The sequence below is a fragment of the Miscanthus floridulus genome, chromosome 6 (assembly GCF_019320115.1).
Source record: "Miscanthus floridulus cultivar M001 chromosome 6, ASM1932011v1, whole genome shotgun sequence".
NCBI lineage: Eukaryota > Viridiplantae > Streptophyta > Magnoliopsida > Poales > Poaceae > Miscanthus > Miscanthus floridulus.
In genome coordinates this window covers 48751763-48772125 of record NC_089585.1, presented here as the reverse complement: position 1 = coordinate 48772125, position 20363 = coordinate 48751763, and the positions used below count along the sequence as shown (strand labels likewise).

Below are 20363 nucleotides of genomic sequence, written 5' to 3'. Positions count from 1 at the left end.
GGCATGCGTTGTGCCACAAGGTGGCTAACAGTCTCTGCGGCGTTGCGGAGATCGAACGGGAGCGCTGTCGGAGCGCTCCGGATGAGGTATTCCGGGGAGAGCGGTTCTGGCCCGGCAAGCTATGCCATAACGTTGGCGAACGAGAAGGTGAGGTAGCGCAGGTCCTCCCAGGACGGTCGGGGTCATAGGAAGGCGCCGAGGTGACGCTCTAACCTCCCGTAGTCGAAGTCAAGGAGCTGGTAGCTTCCGAGGGTGCGGGCCTCTAGTGCGTGTAGCTGTAGCTCCTCAAGTGCCTCGATGATCGTGTCAAGGCGGGTGCAGTGGAGAGGTTGGATGGCGACGAGAGGCCACACCAACTCTCCCTCTGTCGTGACGATGAAGTATAGGCTCCCGAAGCGCACATGCGCGCCCAAGACCTAGCTGACATTGCGACTAGCCATCCAAAACCTAGTGTGGATGTCAAGATACGCAAAAGGCCCCTACCTGGCGTGCCAACTGTCGGTGTTTCGAGTTACCACCAACGAGTCAATTTCTAGTATTGCGTGTTTGGCTCGGATGGTATGCTTAGAGGACACGAGGTTTATACTGGTTCGGGCAGAATGTCCCTACATCCAGTTCATCACTGCTGCTCGTGTTACTAGCACTGAAAGTTTTTAGTAGGGGTTACAAACGGGCGAGAGAGGGATATGTCCCAAGTCTCTGGTGGAAAGAGTGAACAAGTGCCGAGAGCTTGGTTGCTGCTCAGCCGTGTGCTTGTGTTGTGTTCTGGTCGATTCGAGGTTCAATAAGTTTGTGATGGTTCGATTGGGTCTGGCCTCAATCGATCGATCCCCCGATCATCTTCGTGGGGCATCCTGCTTTCCCTTTTATAGGCCAAAGGAAAGCACGTGTTACAGCGGAGGGAAAGAGAAGAATCAGAGAGAGCCAAAGGCCTTCAGGATCGCCAGGTCCTTCTTATCCTTCATGCGGGTCCCACCGATCCTGTAGATGTCAACAGGGACGACTCCACATCGCGACCCTGTCCGTCACTGGCGCTATGCGCAGGCGTCGTCTGTCGGTCATGGCGCTCCACTCCGTCTGGTGGACATCGTGGTGAACTGACGCGCCTGTCAGTGTTTGTACGAGGGTTAGGCAGAACATCATCGGTATGCCTGATGCTGTTCCTGATGTGAATCCTCGTGTATGGCCCGTCGTGGTCGCGGGTTAGATCGAGGCGTGTCGGTCTCCTCTCTGGTGTCAGAGCTTTGACCCAGGCCTATACACTTGGACCTGGAGTGGTTGGTGGCGGCATGGGTCTATATCGGGCTAGATGGAGTCCGCAGCCTCAGTGTCGGGTGAGGCGGAGCCCGCGGCCTCGGGGTCGGGTGAGGCGGAGCTCGCGGCCTTGGGGTCGGGCGAGGCGGAGCCGTCCTCCAGAGGCGAGGCGAGGTGGAGCGTAAACCCAAGGGTCGGGCAAGGCGGAGCGTAAACGCAAGGGCCGGGCGAGGCGGAGCCTTCCCCCAGAGGCCGGGCGAGCCGGAGCGCAAACCCAAGGTTCGGGTAAGGCGGAGTGCAAACCCAAAGGTCGGGCGAGGTGGAGCCCGCGCGCCTGGGGGTCGGTTGGAGCCGTAGTCGCGCTCTTGACTGTTCGGATGAGTTAATGTTGATGACCATTAGCCCCTCCTCTTCGGGTACCCTAATATTGGTCCATGACAAAGAGTCTATATTATACACGTAATAAATTTTCTTATGTGTGATTGGGGCAGACCACAGCCCGTGCCCATTTTAGGCCCGATTAGTCTGAACAATCAGATGGATATTTTTGGAGGGACGGCCCATCCTGCAAAAGTGCAGGCGAAGCAGCAGGTGCGCTCACCTGGACATAAATTTTCTTATGTGTGATTGGAGCAGAGAGCAGCCCGTACCCATTTTAGACCCGATTAGTCTGAACAATATGACATGTATTTTTTAGAGGGGCGGCCAAGCCCGCAAAAGTGCAGGCGAAGCAGCAGGTGCGCTCACTTGGACAGAGACATGCAGAGCTCAGCCCGAATAAAAAAATTCCAGGAGATTACTGTGGCTTTCTAGAAATTAAGGCTGGCTGCTTTCTAGTAGTGCCAGGACTGGTCAACATGGTCGTCCAACAGCAGGCGATGCAATTCGCTGTCATCAGTTGTGCGCTCATCAAACAAGTACGTACTTGTTACATAGTAGGCTAGTATTCACAGCCAGTGGTCGATCACTTTCTCTAGAAGAGCTGTCACTGGTACTGCTGGCTATGCACGTGGTTCATTAGCCCTGTGTTAATGTAGCCTAGCCCATTAGAAGCTCATCTTGGCCAGAAATCAGGCCGCATCATATAAACAAACAAAACCCTAGCCCACAAATCCCCTATCTCTCTCTCTCACGTCAGCTCTCTCATCTCTCCCACACCTCTCTCATCTCTCCCACACCTCTCTCTGTGCACGGCAGCGAGGGCCTGGTGGCAGACGCCCCCGCTGGGGCACCACGCACGCCAACAGATCGAGTGGCGGCGGACCCAGGGTCCGTGGCCCCCGTGGGCGTAGGCAGGCGGCCGCTCCCCCGTAGTGGATCCAGGGGCAGCACCCCTGGCGGCGGATCCAGGTCGGCTGCGCGGTTGGCACGTATGTAGGCAGCTGCGCCCCCGCTACGGATCCAGGACGACGTGGGCCCGTTGATGGGCTTAACGGGTTGTGGACGGGCTTTTCTTTTCTTTTGTTTTTTTTTAATTTATTTTCGGAGGTGGGCATTTGATCGCCTCCGATAATCTGGATTAATGCAAGCGTTAACTTCCATGCGGACTGCTTGCCCGCCTCAGAAAATGTGTTTTGCCCGCCTCCGTCAAGTTCGCTGGAGTAGTGCTAGGGCTCTACTCGAATTTCACTAGAAAAACTGTAAATTAATATAGCATGATGTGATCTCAATTTTCTTCTATCGTGCTGTACCTACCAAAGCCCGGGTTTCGCAATCTAGAACCAATTTGCTATCAACTAGCCTATGCTAATATAGGAAAGGTAAAGATTATATGACAAAGAACAATATGGAAGCCTAAATGTGGTAAGTAAAAGCAAGTCAAGGATAAACTTCTAAAGACGAGGATATATCCCATGCTGTCATCAAAGTAACTTCTAGTCTAGGTTATAACGTTTCGTGCCCATTTTAGACCCGATTAGTCTAAACAATATGATGGATGTTTTTGGAGGGGCGGCCCAGCCCGCAAAAGTGCAGGCGAAGCAACAGGTGCGCACACTTGGACATAAATTTTCTTATGTGTGACTAGGGCAGACCGCAGCCCATGTCCATTTTAGACATGATTAGTCTGAACAATCTGATGCATAATTTTTTTTAGAGGGGCGGCCCAGCCCGCAAAAGTGCAGCCGAAGGAGCAGGTGCGCCCACTTGAACAGAGACATGCAGAGCTCAGCCCGAATAAAAAAATTCCAGCAGATTACTGTGGCTTTCTAGAAATTAAGGCTGGCTGCTTTCTAGTAGTGCCAGGACTGGTCAACATGGACGTCCAACAGCAGGCGATGCAATTCGCTGTCATCAGTTGTGAGCTCATCAAACAAGTACGTACTTGTTACATAGTAGGCTAGTAGCCACAGGCAGCGGTCGATCACTTTCTCCAGAAGAGCTGTCACTGGTACTGCTGGCTATGCACGTGGTTCATTAGCCCTATCTCAATCTTCAGTAGTGACGTCAGTTCTGATCTCAGCATCGCACAAAGCCAAATAATAAGCTGAACCAAGTCAGGAACTAGCCGTGTGGCGCTGCATGCCCCTCTGCTCCCAATCCTATATATACCTGTCCAGTCTCCACTCCATGGATCAAACCACGCACCAACACAACCAAAACATCTTCAGCTCGATCATTCATACGTACACAGCCACACGAGCAAACGCATCCATCAGCAGATAAAAAAAATGGATGTTTCCATCGGTTCAGTCTTGGGTGCCCTCCTGGCCGTGCTTGTCTCCACGCTGCTGATCAGAGTGCTGTTCCTTCTGGTGTGGAAGCCCTATGCTGTCAGCAGGTGGTTTAGGGGCCAGGGCGTCGGGGGCCCAAGCTACAGGTTCTTCGTCGGCTCCCTGCCGGAGATCAAGCGGATGAAAGCAGCCGGGAGCAAGATCATACTCGACGTCGGGTCCCATGACTTCATCCCGATCGTGCAGCCGCAGTACCGCAAATGGGTGGCAGATTACGGTACGTATCTGTAATTATACAACAGTATATAAATTAGCAAGTGATGTTCATCTTGACATTATTCGAATAATCGAATGATAGGATATTGATATATCCACTATCTGATTCCTGATTGCAATTGCATCATATATGTGTGTGTCGTCTGTCGTTCAGGGAAGACATTTCTGTACTGGTTCGGCGCAGTGCCGACCATCTGCGTCGCCGAGGTGGACCTGGTGAAGCAGGTACTCGCGGAGAGGACAGGTCTGTTCCCCAAGGACTACTTGAACGCCAACATGGAGGCACTCCTTGGCAAGGGTCTCGTTCTCACCAACGGCGAAGAGTGGAAACGCCACCGCAAGGTGGTGCACCCGGCCTTCAACCTCGACAAGCTCAAGGTCTGTCTGACGTCTGATCAAGCATACCTGATCCACTGCATATACAAATACAATGTGATTATTAATTATTCCTGCATAATGATTTATATAGTGCTTTCTTTAGGTTAAGTTTATTTTGTCCCTTAATTCCTTAACTTATTTAACATAATCGCATTATTAGTGCTGACTTGATTTCCTTTTTAAACTGGTATCCCCAGTCCTGTATGGACATTGCTTTCTTCAAACCAGAATTTATCTCTTTCAAAAAAACATAATTGCATTATCATGTCGCAGGAGATGTCTGTGGTCATGGCAGACTTGGCGCAGCGTATGATGCAGCAATGGCAATCTCAGATACAGCAGGATACCAACCATGAGGCTGAAATTGAACTCAGCAGTGAATTCTCAGAGCTGACTTCAGATGTGATCGCGCACACGGCCTTCGGGAGCAGCTACAAGGAGGGCAAAGAGGTGTTCGTCGCGCAGAAGGAGCTCCAAGAACTCGCATTCTCAGCATCGCTTGATATCCCAGCTCCTGGTTGTCTAAGGTAAACACTGAGTATTCAACTAATCAACTGCATGCCATGCTTGCTACTTTGTGTAAAGGCAATGACTTTAGTACTGCGAACACAAGGTTGACAAGTACCCTTGTGTGTTCGTTTGTGATGAGTGATTGTCAATGTGATCCACGAAGTAGGTTGAGTGGTGACTAACCCTACCATGGCGAAAGCTATGTGTGCGACATGTCTTTTGGCTTGTGTTGTGCAGGTGTGGAGCTCGGATGTGGTGGTCGACGGCGAGGTGAAGGTCAAGGAGGACGTGCCGTGCCGACAGACCGGGAGCGGTGAAGGACGGACGTGAGGCTTGGACCGAGGGACCCAGAGGCCGGGTGACTAGCCATGGTGGCTGACACTTGGGACATCGACAAGTGCAAGAAGACATGGAGTGACGGTGTTGACCGGGTCAAGACGGCGGACGCGTGAGTCGAGCGAGGCTCAGGAGGACTTGGCGGGCCGGCCGGTCGAGGACGGCGGTGACACGCGTCGGATGGCGGGGGACGCGTATGGAGTACGCTACTCGCGGACGGTTTGATGGTTTGGGCCTCAAAATCATCGGATGGACGGTTTACGGGTTTGGGCCTCAAAACCCGGGCGGAGGTTCCGAGGAGGGACGGACGGCACGTGGCGGCATCGGGGAGTTCGCGTCGAGGCGAAGCTACCGGTGAGAAGGCGCGGTGGCCGTCGGAAGATTACACCGGGTTGGACAACAACGCCCTTGGGCTTAGCGGTTCAACTCATTTGTATCCAGGGGCAAAACTGGGAATGTGTAATAGCCCTGTTAAATAGGATGAGGGAGCCCCCATCTCCCTCACCTCCTCCAGTTTTCATTTTCTCCTTTAGGGTTTCTTCCTCTAGTTTGCTTCCATGTACGAGAGAGGTCCACAACTCAAATTGTGACTTGGTTTTGAAGGAATCGGTGGCCGTAACCACCGTATGTCCTCCGGGATTCATGATTTAGTTGTGTTCTTGATGTGATTTTGGTGTTCTTCACGAGCTCCTTTTGTCCCTTCTTGTTTCCCCTCTCGTTTCTTCGATTTGGGACGGTTTTGGTTCGTTCTTGTTGCCTTGGATCGATCAGTGACATGAGTAGAAGCTTTCCACCGAAGGAAATCCACTAATTCCTCACGAGATCGCAGATTCGGGCAATTTTAGTTCTTGACCTATTTCTTGGGGGTTTTCTTCAATTCCTTCGATTCACGGAGTTAGAGTTTGTCTCGGGCTATGATCTTTTAGAGGTTGCCTTTCTACTCGCTTGTGAACTCTTGTGCAAAATTTCAAGTCATTTGGAGTTGATTTGATCAAGTTATGGCTTGATTTAATTTTTCCCGAGAAACTGCTCGTTCATACCGGACGTGTCCGATATCATACCGGACGTGTCCGATATTTCTCACTTTGGAGTTTTGAGCTGAAATTTTGTGGAGACCTTCCCTTGGTGTCTAAAGAGCTATGGTTAAAATTTCTTGATTTTTGGACATCGTTTGATGGGGTTTTGGATTTTTTTTCTTTTGGTCAGCTTGCTGCTGAAAATCCCGGACGTGTCCGATATCATACCGGACGTGTCCGGAAAATACCGGACGTGTCCGATATAATACCGGACGTGTCCGATATTTGCAGGAGCAGTGCTGTTTTCTTTTGGGAGTTTGCTCGTTTGGGCTTTGATCTGTGTTCCGTTTGCTCTGTGGTGACCCGCTGTGTTCTGAGGGAGCATCCACCCTTCTCTAGGGTCGTGGTCATCAAGTCTTTCGTGTATGCTTTTTGGGGATTGATGTTGGGACAGTGGTCGAAGATTTCGAAAGAAATTTGAGGCTCCCATTCACCCCCCCCCTCTGGTCGCCGTTTCCGGTCCTTCAATTGGTATCAGAGCCGGTTAAGGATCATTCCACCTTAATCGGTCCGTGATCCACGAAGGCGACATGGAGCGTGGTTCTGGCAAACCACCGCACTTCGATGGGTCAAACTATCCTTATTGGAAGATCCGCATGTCTGCGCATCTCCAGGGGATTGATTGGCTCGTCTGGGAAATTTGCGAGGATGCTACTTACGTTGTGCTCCCTACCGCGGCCCGTACCACCCAGGATCACAAGGATCGGCACAACGCAAATAGCAAAGCTCGCAGTGTGCTTTTCTCGAGTCTTTCGCTTTCTGAGTTCGAGCGTGTCTCCGATTGTACTACAGCTCGAGAGATCTGGATGAGGCTTCAGAGCTATCACGAGGGGACCGTACAGGTCAAGACCAGACTCTACGAGACGTACAAGCGCGAGTACGAGAACTTCTCTCAGTTTGATGGCGAGTCCATCGATGCCATGTTTTCCCGCTTTCAGACTATCGTCAACAAAATGAAAGCGAACAAGGCCAACCTACCTTATAGTGATCATGAGAGGGCGCTCAAGCTTCTCTATGCCCTTGATCGAAAGGTATGGGATGTGAAGGTGTCAGCGATCATCGAGTCCGCCAACTACGACACCCTCACTGTTGACGAGCTTTTTAGCAAGCTCAAGTCCACAGAGATCGACTACCAAACCCAAGCCAAGCTCAAGAATCCCTCTGCACCAACCATGGCTTTGGTCTCAGGTAGTGGTTCAAGTTCATTGACTAACCCTTCACAAGCTTCTTTCTCTTTGTCGTGCTTGATGTCAGTCACAGAGGAGCAGCTGGAGTCTCTTGGGGATGATGAGTTGGCACTCGTCATCAGTCGGTTCTCTCGGTTTCACAACAACCGTTTGAATCGCCGACGCAGTGGTGGCCCGAAGGAGGGATGCTATGGATGTGGAGATCCGGACCACTTCGTCGCGCACTGCCCCAAGAAGAAGCCCTTCATCAACAAGTACGACTCCGGCAAGCGCAAGGATAAGCGCGACTACACCTCTGGCAAGCACAAGGCCAAGGGCGGTTTCGATAAGGAGGCGATCAAGAAGGCGTACCGCAGGAAGGCCAAAGCTCAAGAACGCGCCTTCCTCGCCTCCCTCAGCGACCTCAACGACGACTCCGACGATGATCACTCTTCTTGTCCCTCGACCGACGATGAGTCCGAGAAGAAGCGCGAGGACAAGCTCAACGGTCTCTGCTTTGTCGCCGGTGCAAACCGTGGTGGGTTTTGCACTATGGCGGTTGACGGTGGAGCAAAGCTCAAAAAGGACGTCGACGTCGACGACGACGAAAACGAGGTACCGCCCACACTTGACTCACTTATGCTTGAGCTTGATACTATGAATGATACATTGATGAGTCAAGATAAGTTGCTTAAGCGTGCTGCCCGCAAGAGAAAAGAGTTTAAGGACCAGCTAGAGGTTGCTTTGAAGGAGTTGGAGCTTGCCAAGAGTGGTGTAGTGGTGTCAGAGGAGGAGGAGTGCGATGAGTGCGCTATACACATGTCTAACCTCTCTGACTTGCAATCCAAGTATGCTGTTTTGCTTGATGAATGTGATGAGTTGAAGTCTCGTTCTGGGTTGCTCGGTGCGTGCAAGTCCTGCTCAGGCTTGCAATCTGAGTTGGCAGAGAAGGTTGCCAAACTTGCTGAGTTTGAGAAGGCCAACTTAGATAGCATCACCACTACATGTGTTCGATGTGAAGCTTTGGTGTTGGAGCTTGAGTCCTGCAGGCACGACAAGATGGGAACCGAGGAAGAAAACACACAACTTCGATCCATCTTGAGCTGGGTGTCATGCAGTGAGCCCCAGTTGGGCATGATGGTGAGCCAGTTCAGGCGGGGAACTGACTCATCGGGAGTAGGCTTTGCTATAGGTGGGAAGGGTGAGCATGTCTATGGCAAGGTTGGTGAACATAGTGGTTTGAACCCAAGTGAGAAACCCACCAACACTCCCAAATTGATCAAGATCCCTCCACCAGAGTCTACCAAGCCAATGATCAAAGATGGTGTGTTTGAAGAACCACCAAAAGCTCCACCATCCAAGCAAGTTTGGGTTCCCAAACCGAACCACTTTCGGAACTCACTCGATACTCTACCCAACATCTCTAGTGCACCCCTTCCTAAAGCCAAAAAGCCTCAGAGAGTAAACCACATCCACAAGAGAGTGAGTCAACCACCATCCAAGAGAGAGGTGAGGTACCACTGTGACTATTGCCATAGAGATGGTCATTTGGCTGAGTTTTGCTTTAGGAGGAAGAGAGATGAGCGGCGTGAGTACGAGTTGAACAACCGAAACATGTACCGTCCTCCCCATGGCATACATGTACCGCCTGTTCAGAGGCACAGTGTTAGGCCTAGAGGTGCAATGCCTCAAGGTGCTAGGCCTCAGGTGGCGAGACCACGTGGTGGTCATGCCCGGCGTGGCCCAAGTCATGATCTATATGACTCTGGACCTCGCGACCGTGGCTTTCAGTCCCACACTCCTAGCGGACCACGTTTTCCCCCACGTGGTGATCGCTTCTCTCTAATGGGACATGGCATGTATGGTGTTTTTCCTAACACTTTTCCAGGGCAAATGACTCAACACTGGTATTCTCCTCATTTCACTAACCCCAGTGTTGTGCCATTTGCTCACCCCCTGTCTTTCTATTGATGCAGAGCGGAGGCCTGGAGAACACGTGGCTTGTTGATTCCGGCTGTTCGCGCCACATGACCGGAAGTTCCAAATGGTTCTCCAGCCTCGACCCCATGCAATACAAGGAGTACATCACATTTGGGGACAATAGCAAAGGTAAGGTGCTGTCTCGTGGGACCATTCGGGTCAATGAGTCTTTTATCTTGAAGGACGTTGCTTTGGTTTCAAGCCTGCATTTTAATTTGCTCTCTATTTCGCAACTCCTTCAAGATGGGTTTGAGGTGCGCTTTAAGACTGGACTTTCTCGTGTGCTCGATTCTCAGGGACATCTAGTGTGTCAGATCGTTCCTTTTGGCCGAGTTTTCAGAGCTGATTTCTCTTAGTCTTTCGGTTCTTCTCGCTGTTTGGTTGCCGGATCTTCTTCTGATTTGTGGAAGTGGCATAGGAGACTTGGTCACTTGAGCTTCGATCTCCTAGTGAGGTTGAGTTCTCTTGACATGATCCGAGGATTGCCCAAACTTAAGTTTGAGAAGGATCTGGTATGCCATCCCTGTCGCCATGGAAAGATGGTGGCTGCTTCCCATCCTCCAGTGACTCAGGTCATGACCACGAGACCCGGTGAGCTACTCCATATGGACACTGTTGGTCCGGCTCGGGTTCGGTCAGAGGGAGGGAAGTGGTACGTTCTAGTGATCGTGGATGATTTTTCTCGTTATTCTTGGGTGTTTTTCATGGAGGGCAAGGACGAAGCGTTTTCTCATGCTCGTGACTTGATCTTGAGGTTGCAAACTGAGTTACCAAAGAATGCCATACGAGCTATCCGCAGTGACAATGGCACTAAGTTCAAAAACTCTCAGTTTGACACCTTTTGTGCTTCCTTGGGTCTTGAACATCAGTTTTCTTCGCCCTATGTCCCTCAGCAGAATGGTGTTGTTGAGCGCAAAAATTGGACTTTGGTTGAAATGGCCAGGACAATGCTCGATGAGCATAGGACTCCTAGGCGTTACTGGGCCGAAGCCATCAACACCGCCTGCCATGTTTCAAACCGCATTTTTCTTCGTGCTTTCTTAAAGAAGACATCCTACGAATTGCGGTTTGGGCGTCCACCCAAGGTGAGTCATTTTCGAGTCTTCGGTTGTAGGTGCTTCATTCTTAAGCAAGGTAATCTTGACAAGTTTGAATCTAGATCTTCGGACGGTATATTTCTCGGTTACGCTTCTCATTCACATGCGTACCATGTGCTTAATCTTGAGACTAACCGTGTCGTGGAGACTTGTGAAGTCACCTTCGATGAAACCATGCCCTCTTCTATTTCGGTCTTTGAACGTGCAGGTGATGAAGAGATGGGTGATAGCATTTTTGTTGAGGATGACGATGACGTCGATTGGGATGATCCCAAGCCATCTCAACCGGCTGCCCCGATCGAGCCAGCTTCGACCACTTCGGCTCACGGCCCCGAGCCCTCCACCTCTACTTCATGGGGTCCGTGCGAGCCGCTTCCTCAATCGACTGAGGAGGCCCCAGCTGTGGATGAGGGGGAGGCGACTTCGTCTTTGGGTGCACCTCGACATATCCAGCGACGCCATCCTCCTCAGACCATGATCGGCGACATCGACGAAAGGGTAACGCGTTCCAAGTCTTATCATATTTCCCATTTCGCTCATTCTGCTTTTGTAGCTTCTTTTGAGCCTCGAGATATTGGACACGCACTATCTAATGCCGATTGGGTTAATGCTATGCACGAGGAGTTAGAGAACTTTGAGCGGAACCAAGTGTGGGTTTTAGTTCCACCTCCACCAGAGTGCCACCCCATAGGTACAAAGTGGGTTTACAAGAACAAGCAGAGTGAGGATGGGGTGGTGGTGAGAAACAAGGCGAGATTAGTGGCTCGGGGTTTTTGCCAAAAAGAGGGAATAGACTATGAAGAAACCTTTGCTCCTGTTGCCCGTCTAGAAGCCATTAGGATTCTTTTAGCATTTGCAGCTTCGAAAGGGTTCAAGCTGTATCAGATGGATGTAAAGAGTGCCTTCTTGAATGGGTACATAGAGGAAGAGGTTTATGTGAGGCAACCCCCTGGCTTTGAAAATCCAAAGTACCCCAACCATGTTTTTAAACTCCACAAAGCCTTGTATGGTTTGAAACAAGCCCCGAGAGCCTGGTATGAGCGTTTGAAAGCTTTCTTGGTTGATAAGGGTTTTAGGATGGGTTCCGTAGATAAGACTCTGTTCCTCCTCAAGCAAGGCACAAACATCCTTTTGGTTCAGATATACGTGGATGATATAATCTTTGGTGGCTCTTCTCATGCTCTTGTTGCCAAGTTTTCAGATACTATGAGCAGGGAATTTGAGATGAGCATGATGGGCGAATTGACTTTCTTCCTTGGGCTGCAAATCAAGCAAACTCGTGAGGGGACGTTCGTGCACCAAGGCAAGTACACCAAGGACGTGCTCAAGAAATTTGATATGGGTGAGGCCAAGCCTCTTTCGACGCCCATGTCAACCACGACGGCCCTGGATGAGGACAAGGAGGGAGAAGCAGTGGACCAGAAGGAATACCGAAGCATGATCGGGTCCCTGCTGTACCTAACGGCGACGAGACCGGACATCCAATTCGCAGTCTGCTTGTGCGCGCGTTTTCAGTCTTCTCCGCGCACGTCTCATCGTCAAGCCATCAAGCGGATCCTCAGGTACCTTCGTTTCACACCCGAGTTTGGTCTTTGGTTTTCAGCTTCCTCCTCCCTTTCTCTTTGTGGGTATTCTGATGCGGATTATGCTGGTTGTCGTGTTGAGAGGAAGTCCACTTCAGGGACTTGTCAGTTTCTTGGATCTTCTCTTGTGTCTTGGTCTTCTCGCAAGCAGTCTAGCGTTGCCCAATCCACCACAGAAGCTGAGTATGTTGCTGCTGCTGCTTGTTGTTCCCAGTTGCTTTGGATGATAGCTACTCTGAGAGACTTTGGGTTAGAGTTTAGGCGAGTGCCTTTGTATTGTGACAGCACCAGCGCCATAAGTGTAGCCAAAAACCCAGTCCTTCACTCAAAGACAAAGCACATAGAAGTTCGCTTTCACTTCTTGCGTGACCACTATGAGAAAGGTGATATTGATCTACACCACATTAATACCCAAAACCAGCTCGCAGATATCTTCACCAAACCACTTGACCAAGCCCAGTTTGCTCGCTTGCGAGGGGAGCTTGGAGTTTGTTTCCCTTTTTAGAGGAGGGGAACTTTGGTTGTTGTATTCTAGTTTTGCTTTTCTTTGTAGTTTAGTCTTTGTTTTTGTTTTTATATCATACTTGCATATCATATCATCATGTATCATATTGCATCCTGAGCTTCATCCTTATAGTAGCTAGATTGACACTATGCTCTTGTTGGGGATGTTATGGATATACATGATGTGCTTTTGGCTTAGGCTCCTCTTGATCAATTGATGCATGTTATGAGCTAAGCTTATTTTCCAAACTGTGAACTTGATTAAAACTTGTTGGAACATGAAATGTGTTCACCACTACTTGTGGCACTAGCATGTGTAGAATGTGTTGAGATCTTTTTTCTTGCTTCATGTATATGCTTAGTTGCTACGGCTCATACTTTGAGTTACACACTTGCTTGAGAAACTTGAATTTGTGCTAAAACTTGAAAATCAAACTAAGTGAATTGAAAAGATCGGGATGGGTCTGTACTATCCTATGTCAGAGTATCGAGACAGCTCCAAATTGCACTTATTGGTGAACTTGAGCTCTGTAATGGATACCGAGATCATTGTCTTAAGCTTCTGATTGCTTTTGGCATAGGCTTGACCTGGTCGCTAAGTCAGGTTTTGGTGGCACAGATAACCTCCCGCACACACTTGTCTGACAAACTTTGGTAATAAGCTGCATAACTCTGATAAATTTCAATTGGTGTCTAAAATTTGATCAAACCACAAGTTTGTCTCATGACATGATGTGTGAACTTTGTTTGGGGTAGTTCACTTTGCATACATGTGTAGCACAAGGTCGATCTCCTGTCTATTTGTGCTATGTGCTCCTTTGGTGGTGAACCCTCTTTTAAAATTGCTCAAACTTGATCAAAATTGCTTTAATGCCATATTTCGTCTCATTTGGTCACTTTGAGCATTTGCTAGCACTTGTATGTGTTGCTATATATACATGACAGCGTCAACTAGAGCCTCTTTTCAATCTACTTACTATAATCTTGAAGCTTCTGCATTCGTGCATTTCTGCATTCATAGCATAATTTGAGGGGAAGATGCAATCTTTGGGCTCTAGCTTGATAAGTGCATGTGTCAACAAGGGGGAGAAGTTTCCACACTCACAATGTCACCTAAAGTTGAGCGATATGCATTCATTTGAGAGAGATTGCACTTGTTCAGGGGGAGTTGCATTTGAGGTGTTTTGCTAGATGTGTTGAGCTTTTGCCTCTTCTGGAGGGTCTAGCAGTTTTGCATTTGAGGTGTGTTGCTAGATGTGTTGAGCCTTTGCCTCTTCTGGAGGGTCTAGCAGTTTTTCGGTTTTTCGAGCTTTGCTAGTGGTGTTGAGCCCGTTGCCTCTTCTTGAGGGCTAGTTTTGTTTTACTTGGTTGCGTCGAGCCGTTGCCCATGTCTTTGGGGACCAAGTTTTGCTCACCTTCAAATGACCCAGTTTTTGGCTTTTCTTTGGCTTTTGGTCATTTGGGTGAGTTCTTTCTTTTCTCTTCTTCTTCTTTTTCTTTTGCTCAAGTTGTTCGTGTATTGGTGTTGACAATGCACTCATCAAGGGGGAGATTGCGAACACAAGGTTGACAAGTACCCTTGTGTGTTCGTTTTGTGATGAGTGATTGTCAATGTGATCCACGAAGTAGGTTGAGTGGTGACTAACCCTACCATGGCGAAAGCTATGTGTGCGACATGTCTTTTGGCTTGTGTTGTGCAGGTGTGGAGCTCGGATGTGGTGGTCGACGGCGAGGTGAAGGTCAAGGAGGACGTGCCGTGCCGACAGACCGGGAGCGGTGAAGGACGGACGTGAGGCTTGGACCGAGGGACCCAGAGGCCGGGTGACTAGCCATGGTGGCTGACACTTGGGACATCGACAAGTGCAAGAAGACATGGAGTGACGGTGTTGACCGGGTCAAGACGGCGGACGCGTGAGTCGAGCGAGGCTCAGGAGGACTTGGCGGGCCGGCCGGTCGAGGACGGCGGTGACACGCGTCGGATGGCGGGGGACGCGTATGGAGTACGCTACTCGCGGACGGTTTGATGGTTTGGGCCTCAAAATCATCGGATGGACGGTTTACGGGTTTGGGCCTCAAAACCCGGGCGGAGGTTCCGAGGAGGGACGGACGGCACGTGGCGGCATCGGGGAGTTCGCGTCGAGGCGAAGCTACCGGTGAGAAGGCGCGGTGGCCATCGGATCAAGATTACACCGGGTTGGACAACAACGCCCTTGGGCTTAGCGGTTCAACTCATTTGTATCCAGGGGCAAAACTGGGAATGTGTAATAGCCCTGTTAAATAGGATGAGGGAGCCCCCATCTCCCTCACCTCCTCCAGTTTTCATTTTCTCCTTTAGGGTTTCTTCCTCTAGTTTGCTTCCATGTATGAGAGAGGTCCACAACTCAAATTGTGACTTGGTTTTGAAGGAATCGGTGGCCGTAACCACCGTATGTCCTCCGGGATTCATGATTTAGTTGTGTTCTTGATGTGATTTTGGTGTTCTTCACGAGCTCCTTTTGTCCCTTCTTGTTTCCCCTCTCGTTTCTTCGATTTGGGACGGTTTTGGTTCGTTCTTGTTGCCTTGGATCGATCAGTGACATGAGTAGAAGCTTTCCACCGAAGGAAATCCACTAATTCCTCACGAGATCGCAGATCCGGGCAATTTTAGTTCTTGACCTATTTCTTGGGGGTTTTCTTCAATTCCTTCGATTCACGGAGTTAGAGTTTGTCTCGGGCTATGATCTTTTAGAGGTTGCCTTTCTACTCGCTTGTGAACTCTTGTGCAAAATTTCAAGTCATTTGGAGTTGATTTGATCAAGTTATGGCTTGATTTAATTTTTCCCGAGAAACTGCTCGTTCATACCGGACGTGTCCGATATCATACCGGACGTGTCCGATATTTCTCACTTTGGAGTTTTGAGCTGAAATTTTGTGGAGACCTTCCCTTGGTGTCTAAAGAGATATGGTTAAAATTTCATGATTTTTGGACACCGTTTGATGGGGTTTTGGATTTTTTTCTTTTGGTCAGCTTGCTGCTGAAAATCCCGGACGTGTCCGATATCATACCGGACGTGTCCGGAAAATACCGGACGTGTCCGATATAATACCGGACGTGTCCGATATTTGCAGGAGCAGTGCTGTTTTCTTTTGGGAGTTTGCTCGTTTGGGCTTTGATCTGTGTTCCGTTTGCTCTGTGGTGACCCGCTGTGTTCTGAGGGAGCATCCACCCTTCTCTAGGGTCGTGGTCATCAAGTCTTTCGTGTATGCTTTTTGGGGATTGATGTTGGGACAATGGTCGAAGATTTCGAAAGAAATTTGAGGCTCCCATTCACCCCCCCTCTGGTCGCCGTTTCCGGTCCTTCAAGTACTACTAAATTATGAACTCAATCCAAATTCATCTCCATATATATACATGAAGGAAACTGAAATTGCCAACTAGCAAGAGCAGCCGACGAGTTGAAAAACTGGACCAGAAGGTGAGGAGCATGCTCATGGCGATAATCGAAGGGTGCCTTGCTGAGAAGGACACCAATGGATACGGCAACGATCTCCTCGGTCTCATGCTCGAAGCGCGCGCTCTGGAGCAAGAAGGGCACCAGATGCTCACAACCCAGGAGATCGTGGACGAGTGCAAGACCTTCTTCTTCGCAGGGCAGGACACCACCTCGCACCTCCTCACCTGGACCATGTTCCTGCTGAGCAGGTACCCCGAGTGGCAACACAAGCTGAGGGAGGAGGTGCTGAGAGAGTGTGGCAATGCAGTGCCAAATCCGGACATGGTCACCAAGCTCAAACTGGTAAACCTCGCATATATATCCCCTTCCAAAATTAAAGTGGTTTCCCCAACTGTACAAACGAAACGACAAGTCAATTTTGGATGATGTTATATTGACATCTGTTGCTGTTGCTGTTCAGGTTAACATGGTACTTCTCGAGTCACTGAGGCTCTACAGCCCCGTGGTGTTGATAAGAAGGGGCACAGGCTCAGACATCCAGCTCGGCAGCTTAAGGGTGCCCAAGGGAACAATGCTATCGATACCAATTGCGTTGCTGCACAGGGACAAGGATGTCTGGGGCCATGATGCCGACGAGTTCAACCCTGCCAGGTTCGAGCACGGCGTGTCCAAAGGCGCTGGCAACACACCGAATGCCCTGCTGTCCTTCTCCCAGGGGCCTAGGGCCTGCATTGGCCAGAACTTCGCGATGCTTGAGGCCCGTATCGGGATCGCCGTGATCCTTCAGAGGTTCTCGTTTGAGCTCTCGGCAAAGTATGTCCATGCACCCAAGGAAGCGATCACCCTGATGCCCAGGTTCGGGCTTCCCATGATCCTGAGGAACCTTCGCGACTGAGATGTACTACCATATAGCCGTATTGGTGCCGCCAGGCACCGCCACTTTCTTTTCCCTAAGGTTTGTTACAATAAACAAACACTTGTGGGTGTTTGGTATGTGATGTGATGCTCCTGTATTTTTACTTTATTTACTATGCAGACATTGCTGTTTGCTTTCTTATGCAGATTGTAATGAATAAAACACTTGTCAGGGAGGTTACCTGCAGTAATTATAGTTGTTTCCTACACCATGACAGCATCACACACAGAGAAGACATACACATCTTTTTCCGCTAAAACATGAAGCGTCACAATGTATAATTAGAGATGCGTCAAATGGGTCCTTAGTATCCAGAAATCATAGGCTTTCCCGTAAACCCATGTCGACTGTGTGTTCTCCGAACGCACTGGGTGAAAAGTATCCAGAAATCATAGGCTTTCCCATAAACCCATGTCGACTGTGTGTTTTCTGAACGCACTGGGTGGAAAGTCTTTGGTAAGCGGATCCACAAGTACTTGCTTGGTACTTATATGCTCAATGCTTTCAAAATAATTTTGGATTTTCTCCTTTTACAATAAATAACTTAATGTCAATGTGTTTGGCAGCACACTTGACCTGTTGTCTTAGGAGTTAACTACTTTAAATGGTTATGGCTGTTGACTACCATTGTTAAATCCGGGTACATATTCCCTTAACCACTTTTGCCTTTTCCTAAGGCCTCATGACAAGCTATACTATGGTATGCATCATTGATGACACCTCAACTGTTTCATTGGAGCTTTTCCACAATAATACTCCAACTACGAGTGTTAGCAACTCCTGTGGATTTACTACACATCTTGCCAAAACTTAACATTTGTACCAACAACTATTTGATAGTACTTGTTCTTTCTTACTCAACATGAGGCCTTGATACTTTGCAAAAATTGCAAGATATTCTTAACTCCATTCCAGTGATCTATATCTGGACTGGACTTCTGCCAAAATATCCCGGATACATAAACTACGTCAGGGTAAGTTCTTACTTGTACTTGTATAGTCATCAAGCTTCCAACAGCTGAAGTATATGGAACCATTTTCATTTGATCGATCTCATATCAGTTCCTGAAACACTTAAAGTTCACAAATCTATTACCCTTAACTATAGGAGCAGGCGTAGGTTTACTCGCATGCATACTTTATTTCTTTAAAATCTTTTCTGAGTATTCCTTTGCGATAGTCCTAATACCCTATTTTCTTCTATCTCGGTGAATTTCGATTCTTAGAACCAATGACGCTTCGCCAAGATCATTTACATTGAAACTTGAGGACAAAACTTCTTCTCCAATGATAGATTAACATGACTACTAGTGAGTAGAATGTCATCTATTCACAAGATGTGGAAAATAAATTTTCCATTCTTGATCTTCGTATAAACGCTATTGTCCTTCTTATTTTCTTTAAAACCCAAACTTTCTTATCGTTTCATCAACTTCAAACACTACTGTTTAGAGACTTGTTTTAACCCATAAATGGATTTCTACAGGCGGCATCCCATACGTTCTTTTTCTTCCACGACAAAACCTTTGGGTTGTGCCATATAAACGTTTTCATACAAATCCCCGTTGAGAAATGCCGTCTTTACATCCATCTGATGTAACTATAAATCGTAATGTGCTAATAACACCATTATGATTCTAAAAGAATCCTTGTATGAGACTGAAGAGAAAACTCTTATTGTAATCTATTCATTTTCTTTGCGTAAAGCCTTTTGCTACAAGTCATGCTTTATATATTTCTACATTCTCTTTGAAGTCACATTTTGTCTTGTAGACCCATTTACAACCTACTATTTTGGCTCAATTAGGAATTTCTTCTAAGTCCCAAACATCGTTGATATTCATCGAATTCATTTTAAGTTCCATAACTTCTTGCCATTTAGACGAATAAACGCTTCTCATGGCTTCTTCAAATGAGATGGGATCACCCTCTATTTGAATTTCTTCACTAACATAGACTTCATAGTCATCAGAAAATTGGTTCACTAATTCTTCGAGACCTTCTAGGGCCTCAGTTACTGGCACTTTCATATGGGGCTATTGTTGCTCTTCATTGCCAAGGGACAATTGATTCTATAGGCTCCTGTATAACAAGATCCTTGTTTACATTATTCATCTTCTTCGAAGAGCTAACAACAGGTGTTGTATTAGTCATACAACATCAACATGTATTGAGAAACTTGTTGTTCCTGAGTTACTAGAGTAGGCACACAGTCCATCTTCTCTTCAAGTCTTAGGTCTCTACATCCTCTACATACCATACTCTCCCAGATCTTCTCATCTTTTATAAAGATAGTGTATCTTCAAATATCTTATTTTGAGTTTAATATGTTAAAACCTCATATGGCGCTTTAAGCACCATCTCAACATCTTTGAGGCTGACTACGCTATCTTTTTGTCAAAACTTTAAAAGGTCCAGGAATTTAGCTATTTCTCTGCTTAGGGGTATCATTGTTGTGACCGTTGTACTCCTCCAACGGTTACATTCATCTTAATTAATCTTTATCTCACTCTTAATGAAGAGTATCTTTCTTAATTGACCTTTATCTCTCTCTTAATGAAAAGTATTTTTCTTAATTGATCTTAATATTCTTTCCCTCGAAATATGGCATAAACTTTACTGCCATAATTTTGAGAACTATTCAGAAAACCTGTGAACGAGGAGACACTTATAACTTACTTCATTCACATGATTATGGTATGTAAACAAAGTTATTTCTAGATCCGTTTATAAGTACACTTTTCTTATTTCACTTCAAGAACTCAATGAGGTCTTTCATTAGCAGTACTTTTGCAAGTCACACTTGTATCTTTTCTTATCTTTAAGTTAGTATTGACCATGATGATGCATTTCTATTGTGCCACGGTCAATACTAGGATAGCAAAAGAGCTACCCAAACTTCTCTTGCTATACCGAATACAAAACATGTGAATCATCACAAAACTTCTCCCACCATGCAGGATTGACTAGCATAAGTACTATGCCAAAACTTCTCCCCATGCGGGATAAATCTATACGAAAACTTAGTCATGATGACTAAAACATTCACTTATACTTTATTTTTCAATTAAATCTCTTCCGTTGGTTCCAATTTAATCAGAAAATTAGTAAACTAACAAAAAAACTATCTTGAACTGGCTTGACTCAAGCCTTTTCATTCACATACCCCAGCATTGCAGCC

General features: G+C 47.8%; 1 protein-coding gene across 1 annotated transcript; it reads left to right on the top strand.

Moving 5' to 3' along the window:
• The first annotated feature begins 3849 nt into the window (after positions 1 to 3849).
• LOC136458235 (cytochrome P450 709B2-like) lies at positions 3850 to 17347 on the top strand. The gene is made up of 5 exons (XM_066458214.1): positions 3850 to 4203; positions 4357 to 4580; positions 4854 to 5107; positions 16230 to 16608; positions 16727 to 17347. The coding sequence occupies exons 1-5, from the start codon at positions 3924 to 3926 to the stop codon at positions 17159 to 17161; spliced, it is 1572 nt and encodes a 523-aa protein (XP_066314311.1). The 5' UTR covers positions 3850 to 3923; the 3' UTR covers positions 17162 to 17347.
• Positions 17348 to 20363: the final 3016 nt, after the last annotated feature.